The 14478-nt window shown below is 40.7% G+C and overlaps 1 protein-coding gene across 1 annotated transcript in view; it reads left to right on the top strand.

Annotated features, from left to right (window-relative positions):
- The first annotated feature begins 200 nt into the window (after positions 1–200).
- CATSPERT (catsper channel auxiliary subunit tau) overlaps positions 201–14478 on the top strand; it is a 43835-nt gene continuing 29557 nt past the window's right edge. The window contains exons 1-7 of the mRNA XM_089519407.1: positions 201–567; positions 3812–3892; positions 5733–5784; positions 7215–7363; positions 8890–9012; positions 10564–10608; positions 12765–12833. Coding sequence (XP_089375533.1) covers positions 313–567; positions 3812–3892; positions 5733–5784; positions 7215–7363; positions 8890–9012; positions 10564–10608; positions 12765–12833 — 774 coding nt within the window. The 5' untranslated portion in view covers positions 201–312. The remainder of the gene's footprint in view (positions 568–3811; positions 3893–5732; positions 5785–7214; positions 7364–8889; positions 9013–10563; positions 10609–12764; positions 12834–14478) is intronic.

Here is a 14478-nt window from a genome sequence, read left to right on the forward strand (position 1 = left end):
GTGTGTGTATATATATATATATATATATATATATATGAATGAAATGTGTCAGGTAGCTCTATAGATAGAGAGGGAGGGAGGACTGCCTTTGCTGAGCCCTTGAATGTCTGGGGGATATCTGTGCCTTTCCCCTTCAAGGCCTGAGGCCTCGGGGTAAATTGTGACGCGGCCTGAGCGGGGAAGCGGGGCGACGTCCAGACAGAGGCGGAGGCAGAAGGGAGGGCTGTCCCAAGACCTCTGGCCCCGAGGGAGTGTCCTGGCGAGGCGGGCAATGGGAACAGGCCCACAGGAATAATAACAGCAACAACAGCGATGCCGCGCCATGGCCAGCGCAAGGGCTCCCTGGGGCCGCCGCCTGAGGGCCCCTCTGCGCCCGCCGCGGCCTACCCCCGAGGCCGGGAGCCCAGCGTGACCAGCGTGACCAGCGCTGGCGGAGCGGCCGCCTTGACGGACGAATTCTCCGTGGCCACCGTCATCGGCCTGAAGCACATGGTCAGCAAAAGCAGCTTGGCCCCCGTCACCCCCGCCGAGAAGCTCAAGGGCGAGAAGGCCCGCTCCCTCCTCAGGGTAGGCCTCCAGTGGGGCCTACTCCGTCCTGCCAATGGCGGGGGTTGCCATGGCAACGCCTCCTCCTCCTCCTCACAGGGCCTTCCTATCCTCTCAGGGTCAGACTACTAGAGACTGGGGCTTCTGCTGCTCTCTGCAGGGGCAGACACTATGGCCACTCTTCCCACAGCCAGTGCTTATGTGATGTCACTCTGGAGACCAGGGTCCCAGTCCCACCTCAGCCATGATGAAACCCATTGAGTGACCTTGGGCAAGAAGTCACACTCTCTCAGCCTCCTCAGGGGAAGGCCATGGCAAACCTCCTCTGAACAAATCTTGCCAAGAAAACCCCATGGTGGTGGCACTTGAAGACACACAACACACATACGCACAACCCTCAGTGGTCCCTCAACAAAAAAAGCAGCCAACCAGGGAGCCATGAGTGGCACCTTTTGAGAAGGCTAAAAATTTTTACAAAAGGGGGTGGGGTCCCCACAAGATGTTTATTTATTTTTATTTTTGGTCTACAAAACCAGTATAATTCTGAATTCAAAGATATAGCCGTGTTAGTCTGTAGAATCACTATGTAGAGAGAGATTTGAGACTCACTGAAAGAAAGCAGTTGGCAGCAGGAGCTTTCCTAGACAATAATAATCATAATAATGGGTAGAGAGGCCTTTTAGTAGCCCCTTTGAGACTCACTGAAAGGAGTGGGCAGAAGGAGCTTTCCTAGACTTTAATAATAATAATAATAATAATATGTAGAGAGCTCTTGTGGCCCTTTTGAGGCTCACTGAAAGAAAGAAGTTGGTGGCAGGAGCTTTCCTAGACTTTAATAATAATACTACTAATAATATGCACAGAGATCTTGTAGCTCCTTTGAGACTCACTAAAAAAGAAATTGGTAGCATGAGATGACTAAAGCCTACTTCCTCAGATGCATCTTTAGTCCCTGCTCATGATAAGGAAAGGATGTCAAGCCAATAGGTTGATAATTTCCAAAAAGACTTTCAGAGCTCTTCTCCTAAAACTCAGGGTTTGGTTTTGGGGTTTTGGTGCTACCGACTTCCAAAGGCTCCCTCTACTATCATCACCATTGTACAGTATTGTAATCCAAGAAAGTAACGTTTTCAAAGGTAGCAGTTTTCTTAGCAATTAAAAAGGGAATGAATTAAGAACTGTTTCATTCTAGCTCTGTGAATGCTGGCCTTGTCCACTAGCTCTTTATCCTTTAGGCATAGGTGCCCTCAGGTGTGTGTTTTGTGTGCAGAGCAGCTCCATGCAGTAGCTGGCAAGAATGTTGCCCATACTTTATCATTATTACCAGACCTTTTATACACAACAGTTTGAAAGCAGGTGTAATCATTTTATTCTCCATCATTCTGTTCTAGCAAATGAAGGTTGCATTCTCCAGACAGAAGTGTATGTGCTCTTAGAGATTACTTGCTCTATCCTAAGTCATTGCTGCTTGCCTTCAAGTCATTTCCAATTTATGGAGAACCTAAGGCGAATCTGTCATGGGGTTTTCTTCACAGGTTTCATCAGAGGAGGTTTGCCATTGCCATCCTCTGAGACAAAGAAAGTACAACTTGCCCAAGATCACCCAGTGGCCTTACATGGTCTCCAGAGTCACTACAAACCACTGCGCCACACATGTCTGTAGGCTCTGTACATCTCACTGGGAGGAAGGTGTCCCTTATTAAAAGAGGAGCCTTCTTGCGGCTGTGTGTAGAACTCCCTTCCCATTTGTATTCAGAGGCTGTGGGTGAGGCTGATGGGAGTGATCCTGCTTCACATTCAGTCAGATGCCTTTTAGAAGGTGAGAATGAGGCTCATGCAAAGCGGAAGCAGAATTTCCATTGGTCAGTATTCCAGTTCATCTGAGGCTTGGCTTCCTCAGAGCTAGAATGTTGGCTTCTATTATGAGGTTGAGTTCATGCCTCAATTCTCAGAGTTTTCCGACAGTCAGCATGCCTTGGGTTACATGGCTATTAAATTAACTTAATTAAATTATGTAGACTTTTAAATTAAATTATCTAGATTTTATCTATACTGTGTATCCAAAATCTAGGAACAAGATTACAAATGCCCCTCTGTCCTCCTGCTTCTCATGTAGTCAGAAAACTGAATGCATCTTCTTTGTCTTGGGCTATGTTTGAACCAAATTTCAACTTCTAGTATAAGAACCAGTTAATCATTAGGAGGGTTAGCTTTTAAGTAGGATTTAGACCATTTATGGGAAATGGTCATTAAAAGGGCTGCCTCTACAATAAGAGACTGCCAATATACAGTATTGATCTCTGTCATGCCGTGACATCCGCAGGGCTCATGACCAAGCTATTTAAGGGAAGGTAAGAAGAGGCTGTCCTGTTTCTCCACAATCTTCAGCTGAGTTCCTATGGAAAATCCATTTGGGGCTTTCCAGCAGTGAGCATTCAGGGGTATACTGGAAGTACCATATAGCCATCATGCCTTGCGGTCACTAAAACATTATCTTCCATGAATTTGACTAATCTTTTAGTGTCATGCAAGTAATCGCCACATCTTGTGGAAGTGAATCCCATAGCTTTATGCACTGTGTGAAAAAGTGTTTGCTTTTGTATGTCCTGAATCATCCTTGTTCATCTTCATGGGGTGACTATTGATGAGTAGTTTTATGAGAAAGGGAGAAAATCTTCTCTCTGTCCACTTTTTCCTATACCAGATATACTTTTTTTGCACTTAAGTAGTGTCTCCTCTTACTTGCAATTTAAAAAAACAAACTAGCCCCAGATATAATTTTACTCATAAAGGAGTTGGCCCAGCCCTCTCAGCACAAAGTGCAACATCACACTTGTCCTTCCATGCTGAAGCAGGATTCTGGACTTGGGGCCAATCCCGTGAAACAGTTACTATGGCCTGTTACAGACTGCCAAAATAAAGCTGCTTCGGATCTCTTTGGAGGTATGCTGTTTAAATGATGCATGCACCCTAAGAATCCAGAAGCTGCACCAAAGCTGCACTCCAGTGCTTAGGAATGGAGTGTGGCTTTGGTGCGACCTCTGGACTCTTAGGACCCATGCATCATTTAAATAGCATACCTCCAAAGAGACCCGAAGCAGCTTTATTTTGGCAGTCTGTAACAGGCCTATGTTTATTTTTTTGATTTTTTGGCTCCATTACCGTATTTTTTTTCTTCAGAGGTTAGGTTATTTCAGGTTGCAATATTTATTATTTGTAATCAGTTGCAAAACCTGTTCCCCCCCCCCACACACACTTTTTATAGATGTTGTTGAGAAGTCAGAAGACCTCTGAAGATTCATTTGCGTCCAGTGACATCCATAATTTAATTCCTTGCGGTGATGTGGTATGTAGACTAAGTATGTTCTTAATGCTATTTTTCAATGCCAGGCGTTTTACTTGTTGTTAAACAGGTACTATGGGACAACAAATAAAATGTTGAAGGATGGGAATGTGATTAACTTTGAGACACTTTATCTTGGTCTTTATTAATCTTTATGTTCTTGATTTTCTGAAGTCACTTGGGTTACAAGGCCTTTGTATGCAATGAAGGGGACAGTTATTTCCTGCCAGGCTAGGCAAAGGTCACATAATAGGAAATAAGAGAGAGAATACCATGATCCATTCTCTGCCCCCAGGTCCTTCCCTTCCTTTGCCGAAGTTAGGTCTCTTTCACTCTCTTCCCATCCCCAGCATTTTTCATCTGAGTATATGCTGCCCCCCAAAGGGGCTCCTTCTTGGTGCAGACACCCCAGACTTAATTTATTTCTGCAAAGGCTTAGCATGTCCAACTACCTCATGTTCCACTGACAATTTCAAGAAGCCTTCTGCTGGTACTGGCTAGTCTTATGGGAAAGCCATTTCAGCATATGGCAGTATGTGAACTTGGGCTTTGCCCTTTAAGACTACATTTCTAGTTACAATACTGTGTTATCACCAAGGATAGCAGGTGTACTATATGCCGTTTACTATCCAGTTTACCTTCAGTTCCATTGGAATAAAGTATTATTGAGGCCAGCCTTCCAGGCTCTATTCAGTAGGTCATAGAAACCACCTAATCGGCATTGGAAGTGGATTGTAAGCTATTACCTGTGGAGCTTTTTGCTCCTTCCAGTCAAGCAATGGTGGCATCAACTACGGTACATTTTTAAGTGGATGCTCACTGCAGGATGCAGGGCAGCACATAGGCCCAATCTTCCATTTATAATGATAGTTAAATAACTAGATGTCCAGGCTTGACAAGATACTGTCTTGGGTTTGTTGTCCTTTCTTCTGGGACACATTGACCCTGCTTACCTCCTCCTGGTAAAATTAGCTTCCTTATCACCCATATGTATGAGAGATCACAAAGAGAAGGACAGGCTACCTAACTGTACTTATGGTTAGTTTTCTGTGGGTTTTTCAGGCTATGCAATTGTTATTCCTGATGTTTTGTCAGCATCTGTGGTTGGCATCTTCAGAGAATGCTGGCATGGAAGTGAGTGGGGTATATATACTGTGTGACCCTTGGTTGAGAGGAAGTGATTTATATGTTAATCTCTGTGTTGGTCTGTTGGTGAATGGCAACATATCAGTATTGGTATACTGATATAGGTATTGGCTAAGAGCTTGGAGGGACTATTTAGCAGAGAGATGTAGTTATGGTTCTTTTAATATTTATTTGAGGACTTAGAAAATCCACCCACCTTCTTTCTCATGGGGTCATGGGTGGTTGTTTTTTCCTTTTGGTAATGGGGTACGTTGATGGAGCTAGAAGAAAAGACAGGAGCCCTGCTTCAGCACAAACATTTGACAGGGGCAGAGCTCTTGAAAACAGGCATTATTCTGCAGTACCTAATACTGAACCTGTTCAGCACAGGCACAAAATGATTCATGTGTGTGTGTTCTTGAATAACCACACTCAGAAGACTGCAATTCTGAAAGAAAACCTCATTGGACACAGGTGCTTATTTCTAAGAAAACCTGCAGTAGTGCAAACCTGATTTGATAGGCTTAGTAAACGGATAACCTTTATACATTAAGCTTTGCCTTGTTTAAATTTGCAGGGGAATTGAGTATAGAATTCCAGGACTTTGCCCAATAACTGCAAAACTTGTACATGGCTACTAAATGTTTTTAGTAAATCTTGTCCTTGACTGTAATGCGACTTTATAATGGTTCTAATTTGACATTTCATATTCTTATAGGTTGGCTTGTTGGCAGTTATTGTGAAGCAGTGCAAAGATTTCACCCCCAAGTGTATCCTTTTCTCTTAGTTATTGAAGTATACCAACAACTGTACTTTCTCAGAGTACAGCTATGTAGTGAGAGAGCTGTGACTATGATTTCTATGTGCTTGTGTTTAAAAAATATACTAATTTCAAAGTCACCACTATCACACATGTGCCTGTCAATTTCCTCCAGTGGGCAAAAGGCAGGGTTTGAAGGAGAGAACCCAGTTCAGGGATCTGATACAATGGGAATTAAATCTCTCTTCCTGTGTTGTCATTGCTCTCTGATCCCCCTTATTGCAGCTGCTCTTAATATTTTTCAAAAACAAATGAGACTCTAAACATAGAACTTCTTCTGTGTGCCTCTAAATTTGTTTTGCATGTTGCTTTACATCTGGGTTGGGCAAGTTGTGAACCTCCAGAGTTTCTTGGACTGGGGTTTCTGCCAGCCAGCATGGCCAGTGGTAAGTCAAGCAACATCTGGAAAGCCATAAATCACCCAGCCTTAATTTAGATGTAACAAACGTGCAACTTTTGCTTACTTATTACTCTGACTGCTATTTTGCTTTTCTTTCTATTTCTATGTATTTACTGATCCTTTTTCAAACCTTTACCCAAAGTAAATAAATACCCAGAGTATGATAGTAGTAAAACCAATTTCTGCTGCCTATAAAATTGAGTGTGACAGATAACCAGTCTGGAAACTTTTAGTAAATTACGCAGTCAATATGGCAGAACATGTTTCAATTGCAGTGCAGTCCTGTGCAAATTTAGTCAGAATCAAATTCCAATGGATACAGCAGAACTAATTTGCAGGAATATATACAACTGCAGATTTAGCATTTAGTGAATTTAGTATGCAATGTAGCATCTTTGAGACTAACTGAAAGACATTTGTAGTATGAGCTTTCATAGGCTTGAGCTCCCTCAGAACCATGCATGCATCTGAATACAGAGAATTTTAAATCTAGAGATGATTCAGAGATTACATAACTCAACTGGGGCTTGCCATGGAAGGACATAAGTATAACTGCATACTTACAACCTATTCACCCCCACATTTGATGGTGTCTCTTGGTATCAGTATTGGTATATACTGATATAGGTATTGGGTTAAGAGACTGGAGGGACTATTTAGCAGAGAGAAATCATACAGGCAAAAGGATTAATCCTTCCCCCATCATTACTACTTTAATCACATAAGGACACATACCCCCCACAAACATACATGGGTTTTACACACACAAAAATGTGAAAATATTGGGAAATATGATGACAGACGTTTTTGTGTTGTCAGTTTTAGCCCTTGTTACAAGTGCTGTGAATGGGTTTTGTACATACAGGATGCTAAACAGAATTGATCATTTTTCAGTTTTTGTGGTATTTTACTCCATGATCATCTTCTTTTCTCTTACCAGAAAGATTTATGCTTCCTTAACAGAAGACCCTGTTAAAAAGTCACTGTTAACCGTGACACTTATTTACTGGTCCGTATTAGTATTGATAAAATCATGAAATGCACAAATCCTCAAGTTTACAAAGCAAATAAGAATAGCAGAAAGCCCATAACAATCAACTTTGGAGATGTGAGATATTTTTCAGTAAAGGTACATTTTTTTCTGTTCATATATGGTCTTCATAAATTAGGCTAAAGACTCCTTATTAGCTATTATATTTCTGAGAGTGGTCAGTGTCCTTGTTCACATTTGTAAAAAGATGTATGCACAGACATATACCAGAGAATCAAGAAGTGTTTTATTCTTCTGTAGAGGGGAAATGTTCCCATGAAAGACAATATGGGGTGCTCAGATAAGGTCAAGGATATTAGTTCATTTACAGAGATTAAGAATAAATATAAACTTCTGATTTATCACTAACTTTATATAAGGAGAAGAATTTTTCTCTAGCTTTGGACCAGCAAACGCTTTCTGGTGACTACCAGAAGCCCATATCTGTGGATCTGTTTGGATTTGAGCTACCCTTGACAAATATCATAATGGAGTAAGCAAAGACAGAGGTGATGAATTATACAGTGATGGTGAACCTATGGCACGCGTGCCAGGGGTGGCACTCAGAGCCCTCTCTGTGGGCACATGTGCCGTTGCCCCAGCACAGAATTTGCCAGAGTTTGTTACTAGAAAGCCAGAGGGACATGGCACTTTGCAACAAATAAGTGGGTTTTGGGTTGCAGTTTGGGCACTTGGCCTCTAAAAGGTTCACCATCACTGAATTATAATGTCCAAATAAGTTCAAAATTTGAATCCATTACACCTATTTTAAAATCCCTATGCTGGTTCCCCATTTGCTTCCGGGCACAATATAAGGTATTGGTTATTACCTATAAAGCCCTAAATGGCTTGGGTCCAACATACCTGAGGGAACGCCTCCTCCCATATAATCCTTCCCACACTCTCAGGTCCTCTGGGATGAATGTATTGCAGTCAGGGAGAACTAGACTAGTTTCCACTTTCCAGAGGACATTTTCTGTTGCCACTCCAAAAATCTGGAACGATTTACCGGACGAGATCCGCCAAATAACATCTTTAGGCTCCTTCAAGAAGGCAATAAAAACAGATCTTTTCCGACGAGCCTTCCCGAACTGACTTCCAATTTTTCCACTTACCTAATTATTCCCATTGGATTGAATGATCTTGATTGATTTTATTGGCCATCGGCTGGGAATTGTTTTATTGTTTTGTAGGGTGGGAGGGAGTTTGGGAACTTGAAATGTAATATGTCTTTTAACTATTGTTCCCGTGTTTGTTTGTTTGTTTTACTTGATTTTATTGTCTTTGATATCTTGTTACCCACCTCGATCCAATACAGGGAGAGGCGGGATATAAATAAATATTATTATTATTATAATGTGGGTTTTAAGAGACCTATGAGCAAGCAGCTAATTTGATAATTAAATTGATAATTTAGTGACTGTGCAAAGGGCAGAATGGATAGATGTGTAGCTTTATGATGAGAAAGGGGAGTAAATGGAGTCACAACAGGTATATTTGTCTTTATCGGTGTAAGAACACAAAGGATTGAGGCAAGATTTTCCTATGAAGTCTGTTGCAAGTAGGGAACATTTCCTGAATTTGTTCCTTCAGTAAATGTATTTGCTCCATATTTTGATTTTCAGGTTCCAAAGCAGAAAAGTGATCCTAGGAATAGGATTACATTAGAACTGGTGGGCTTTGAAGGACCAAAGGACTTTCCAAGGCTGTTTGGGAATGTGACTATGCACCTCTATGATGTTATTCAGGTAAGTGTAATGAAAAGAGATGTCCTTATTTATAATTATTGTAATTATTATTTGTTCTTCAAATGTGTAGATATATGTTACTCAGTTTTGTAGAAAGTATGTAGTTGGTATTTATAATGATAGCTAAATAACATTTTACTATTTTACCCTCAGTATTTTGTTGGACCAGCTCCCATCAGCCTTAGCCAATAGTGAAGTATTATGGTCCTTGCACAGGTCTACCACCCTGATTCCAATAGTCTTTATTTTCCTAGTCGATGGATGCAGTGGCTCAGGTGGTTAAGATGCTGACTTCGTTGATTGCAAGATCGTCAGGTTGACAGTTTGAGGCCCGAGTGCTGCATGATGGGGTGAGCGCCCATCACAAGTCCCAGCTTCTGCCAATCTAGCAATTAGAAAGCATGCAAATGCAAGTAAATAAATAGGTACCATTCCGGTGGGAAGCTAAACAGCATTCCGTGCAATCATGCTGGCCACATGATCACAGAGTAGTCTCTGACAATGTTGGCTCTTTGGCTTCGTAACGGAGATGAGCACCGCATGCTATGGATGGACATGACCATAGAGTTGTATTGGAGGACTCCAGATGCCTAGAGAGACCATTTTTCCGGATGCAGGTGAGTGAAACCATGGATACCAATCCCATGGATAAGGGTAGTGATATTCTGACACACACATCCCCCCGCTTCATTTGGTACAAAGATTTAACTCAGTTAAATTTTAGCCAAGATATCAAAATGTACCGTATTTGTGAGTTTTATCTTCAGGAGTATTATACCTCTGAATATAAGATGCTGGGGACAAATAATAGATGAAGCCCACTTGTGGGCTTCCCAGACAACATTTGGTTGGCCTCTGTTGGGAACAAAATGCTAGATTGTGTGACCTTTGATCAGTCAAGGCTATGATTGTATTTTTAACTAACTCTTGGGTTTTTCATAATTGGGCATATGTACCACATTTGGGGAAGCCAGTCATATAATTGGATTTTATATTTTCATATATGAAGGACCCAAACTTTTCTGTCTTTCCTTTTCCAAATATTCTTAGAGGTTCCTTGAGCTAAAACCTAAAGCCTGCTAGGGCCTCATTTGAAAGTCTTCAGATCCCCTCCTCCATCTCAAGACATTGTGGAGACTTCATAATCACAACCTCATCAGTCCTCTCTCTCAACATATTTTCAGTAACATCTTGCCTGAGGAAGAGCCCTAGAGATTTTGAAAACTGATAGACTTTTTATGCCCTTCTGGTTGTCCTAGTAGTTATTACATACTTCACAATGAACTTCACGATTGTTGTAATGGACACCACAGCTATCTTTCCTGTATAACCATTTGTTATGGGTATGGATTTATAATCAGCTAAGAGCTATCGATTAAAGAGGGATGGAATTAGACCTGGTGATTGATTACAGTGTTATGAATAGTCTGAAATAGCTTGGCCTTTTTCAAACCTCTAGGCTTTTGTTTGGAATTTAATGAAATGACTGAAGTGAGCAAATCTTTGGGCAGTGAAGGAGCTCTCTAAATGTTGCTATTTCTCCCCATTCAGAAGCAGTCCTTCACTGAAATATGTGCTATGAGAATTCGAAATATGGTAAGGTATCTTTTTAAAAAATGAAAAATGCATATTGCAGAACTACTGTAAACAATCTGTCTAAATTACTGTAATTGATTTTTAATCTGAATTTAAGCGTTGCAGCACAGGGACATTTTTAAATGTTTTGAGTTATGGGTGAGGGAAAAGTTAACAATATATATAAACTTGTTTATAGAGTCATGTTATAGAACAACATAGGTATACTGAAATTAGAAATTAGAAAATATCTTTCAGCCCATCCTGCTTTAATCCTGAAACAGTAACCTCTAAGCCCTTTTGCTGTTGTATAGCAATGAAATTTATTAGATTAGAGGTTTCTAAATGGGCCTAGAGTGGTAGATTCAGAAGGTCACTGTTAATTAATCCCTGTGTTTATCCCAATGTATGATCTGCAGATACAAGCAACAGCAACAGAAGCTACTATGTCGGGGAAGTTTTTTTTAAAAGAACAATCTTACGGCCACAGCCTATTTGTTTTTAAAAGGACTAATATCTCAGTCTTTCACCATACATTTTCAGCCAAATTATTGAACATTTTCCCATTCTGGATGTATTTGTTTGTCATTTGTAGACTGGGACGAGTGCTTCTCCTAAAACTTTGAATTAGCACGGTTCTAATGGAATAATTGAAAGCTGAAAGTGTTTGTTTTAATGAATTCATTTTTCCTAAAAAATGTTACTCTAATTTTCTACACTGTATCTTACACAGGTGGTTTACCAAAAATAAAAAATAAAAAATCTGTATTGAGATACCGTGAAAGAAGATTAAAATGTCTGCCCTTTCTCAAAGATTAAGATTCTTATTCATGGATTGTCAGGTTTAATTTAATTCATTATGACTATAGTAAAGATGACCAACATCTAAATTCTTGGAGAATGTTTTATCCTCTAAATGGTGGTGGTGGTGGTGGGGAACTAAAGTTAATAATAGGCCTTATAATAAATTTCTTTTCATAGCGAAGGTTCTATAGGTATAAATTGTCTAAGTCGTTCCATATAGACATTTATATTTACTTATATTGCACTAAATTCAACTGCTGATCTCATAATTTTGATTCAGTGGGTCTCCTCTCTTTGAGACTAGAGATGTGAATTTGGGGCCGGGGGGGGGGGGGCGCAGAAAAAATAATTGTGTTGTGATAATCGCACCATTATCCCACAAATAGGAACTCTAGTGCCACTTTTCATTCATTTATTTGCGGGATAATGGTGCAATTATCGCAGTGCCACGTGGCATCGTTTGATCGTCTTTGTACAATTGCACAATAGTGACAGGAGCATCCTGCTATGGCTGTGTGAAAATATCCTGAAACCAACCTATCGTGGGTTTTCCAAGCAAGATTTGTTCAGAGGAGATTTGCTGTTGCCATCCCCCAAGGCTGAGAGCATGTGACTTGCCCAGCATCTGGATTATTTATGTGTATCCTTGACACAATACTGAATTCTCATTGTAGACTATCCCAAAGTGCTCTTCTGAAAATGGAAAGCATTTTCTGCTCATAGAAGGAATAAAAAGAAAGGAGGGAGGAAAAGAATGTAGCGGCACCTTTAAGACCAACTGGTTTTTATTTTAGATGAGCTTTTGTGGATATAAACCCACTTCTTCAGATTCAGCACAGATTGGTACCCAGACCTCTGAAAAGCATTTAATGACAAACAGAAGCTCATATCTAGAGAAGCTCTATTGCATAGACAATGCACAGCAATTTTCAAAACCCATTTGCAACCCTCTAGAGTCAATGCAATCTGAAATGGTTGCATGTTCTTTAGCGAACAGATTTCTCATACTGTACTGTACAAACACTGATATATTGTAACATTGCTGTTGAAAAGATTTTCTGTTGGTGCTTGTGAAATGGTTTAAAATTGACTTGGTAAATTTTCTTCTATTGCTCAAAGTTCTGCTGTGGATCAAGCCATAGGGTGCAGCAATCAATTAGTATTAGTATTTCTAGGCAGTTTTCCTGGGTTTTATTTTCCTGTCTTTATGGGCAAGAGTATGACATTTCAAAGCTTGGTATTTATTATACATATGAACTCAGAAAAAGAGTAGAAAAAGTGTATAGCTGGAGTTACTTGCCTTTATAACAGCTTTTAAATTTTAATTTGCAGTGTAAAATGATTAACTAAAAATTGAATTTTTATTTTTTTAGGTTTTCTGCACAGTTGAGGTGGAATTCATGTTCTGCTATGGATGTCTTGGATATGGGTATTCACATCAGGTTACTATTTTTTCCTTGTTGCACTAGATATTTTTAATTTGAATCATGAGACTGAAAGAGACTTCAAGGTCCACCCCATGAACTGCAAATCACTCCCCAGTCTACAAGCCAACTCAGAAAATAGTATTCTATAAGCAAAGAGAATGAGCAAACAGTGCAGATTGTAATGAAGAGTACTGCATATGAACTAGCTCCAGATGATTCTATAGGGGGATATTCAGACTACCTTTTGTACCAAATTGTAACCCGGATTAAAAGTCGGAAGTTCCCATTGGCACCAGTTTAAACACATCAGAATTAGGGTTTTGCACACCTGAGCCAGGGAAAATCCCCTTTAGAGTGTTTTTTCCTGAAAGTGGATTATTTCCCATGTCCTTTAGGAAAAACCGTTTCTTCCCTGCTGCTGGTAAATGTGAACTTGGCCGTGGTCATGATTGGGTCAAGTTCAGGGAAGGGATTTAGGTCAGAGGGAGGGCAGAGGGCAGAATATGCCTCCCCTCTCACAGGCAGCTTGCTCTCTCTTTTTGTAATTTTATTTTTGACAGATTATGCGAATGCTTTTTCTACAGGTTGATACATATTGATAGAATGTGTCTGCTTGTGCTACATTTCCCTTTCGTCTGCTTGCTGCCAGCACAGCACTTCACTTTGCAAGTGGCATTTTTAAAAAAAATTATTTAGTGTGTGTGTGTTTGTGACAGAATATGCGAATGCTTGTGTTTCCTTTTAAATTTGGCAAATTGATACAATGTGTGAATGCTTTTGCTACATACGTGTATGTGTATGCAAGGCATTCTGGGGTGGCAATAGGAGGGAAAGCAAAGAAAGAGGATGCAGAGATGGCATTCTGAGGTGAGGTATTATTATTATTATTGTGACAGATTATGCACATGCTTTGGGATGGAAGGGAAGGGAAGAGGATGGCATGGGGAGGGAGGCAAGGGCTTCGGAGGTGGCATTGGGCTTGAAGAGAAGAGAAGAGAAGAGGTTCCAAAGTGGAGGAAATGCTGGGCTGGAAGCAAAGGGGAAGCTAGAGGCTGGCATTCAGAGGCAAGGCTGTGGAAACCCATGACTCTAGGAGAGTCACACTCTCTCAGCCTCAGGGGAAAGGCACTGGCAAATCTCCTCGGAACCAATCTTGCTAGGATGGGGTCGTTTTAGGGTTGCCATAATGTGTAATGACCCAAATACACACAACACACACTCACACACCTGGAGGTTTTTAAATATGACAAGTTGACAGAATATGCGCACACTGCCACCAGTTTTTTTTTTTTTAAAAAGGAGAGGGGAAAGAACCAATTCCGTTGGCCAATGATTGTAGGATATGCCACCTTTAACGAAAGCAGAAGTGAATTTGATTGACAACAAAGGAGGGTGCATTTTAAAGTGTTACTGCAAATGTGAACTTCAGAGGGGCAAATTGCATCAATCAAGGTAAAGGGCAGTATGAACTTCTTTCCGGGCAGATTTGGTATGGAGGCAAATATCCAGAGCAAATGGGCTAGTGAGAATGGGGCCTTGGCTTTCTAAACTTGGGGAAGATTGATTTTCATTGACATATCAGTCAATGAAGTCGCTGAGAGATTTTGTTTAAGAAAATTGTTTTCAGGAGGCAGCACACAGCATATTTTGGTGACTAAGG

Source organism: Sceloporus occidentalis, unplaced genomic scaffold (genome assembly GCF_023333645.1).
Source record: "Sceloporus occidentalis isolate IW3139 unplaced genomic scaffold, rSceOcc1.0.p SCAF_4, whole genome shotgun sequence".
NCBI lineage: Eukaryota > Metazoa > Chordata > Lepidosauria > Squamata > Phrynosomatidae > Sceloporus > Sceloporus occidentalis.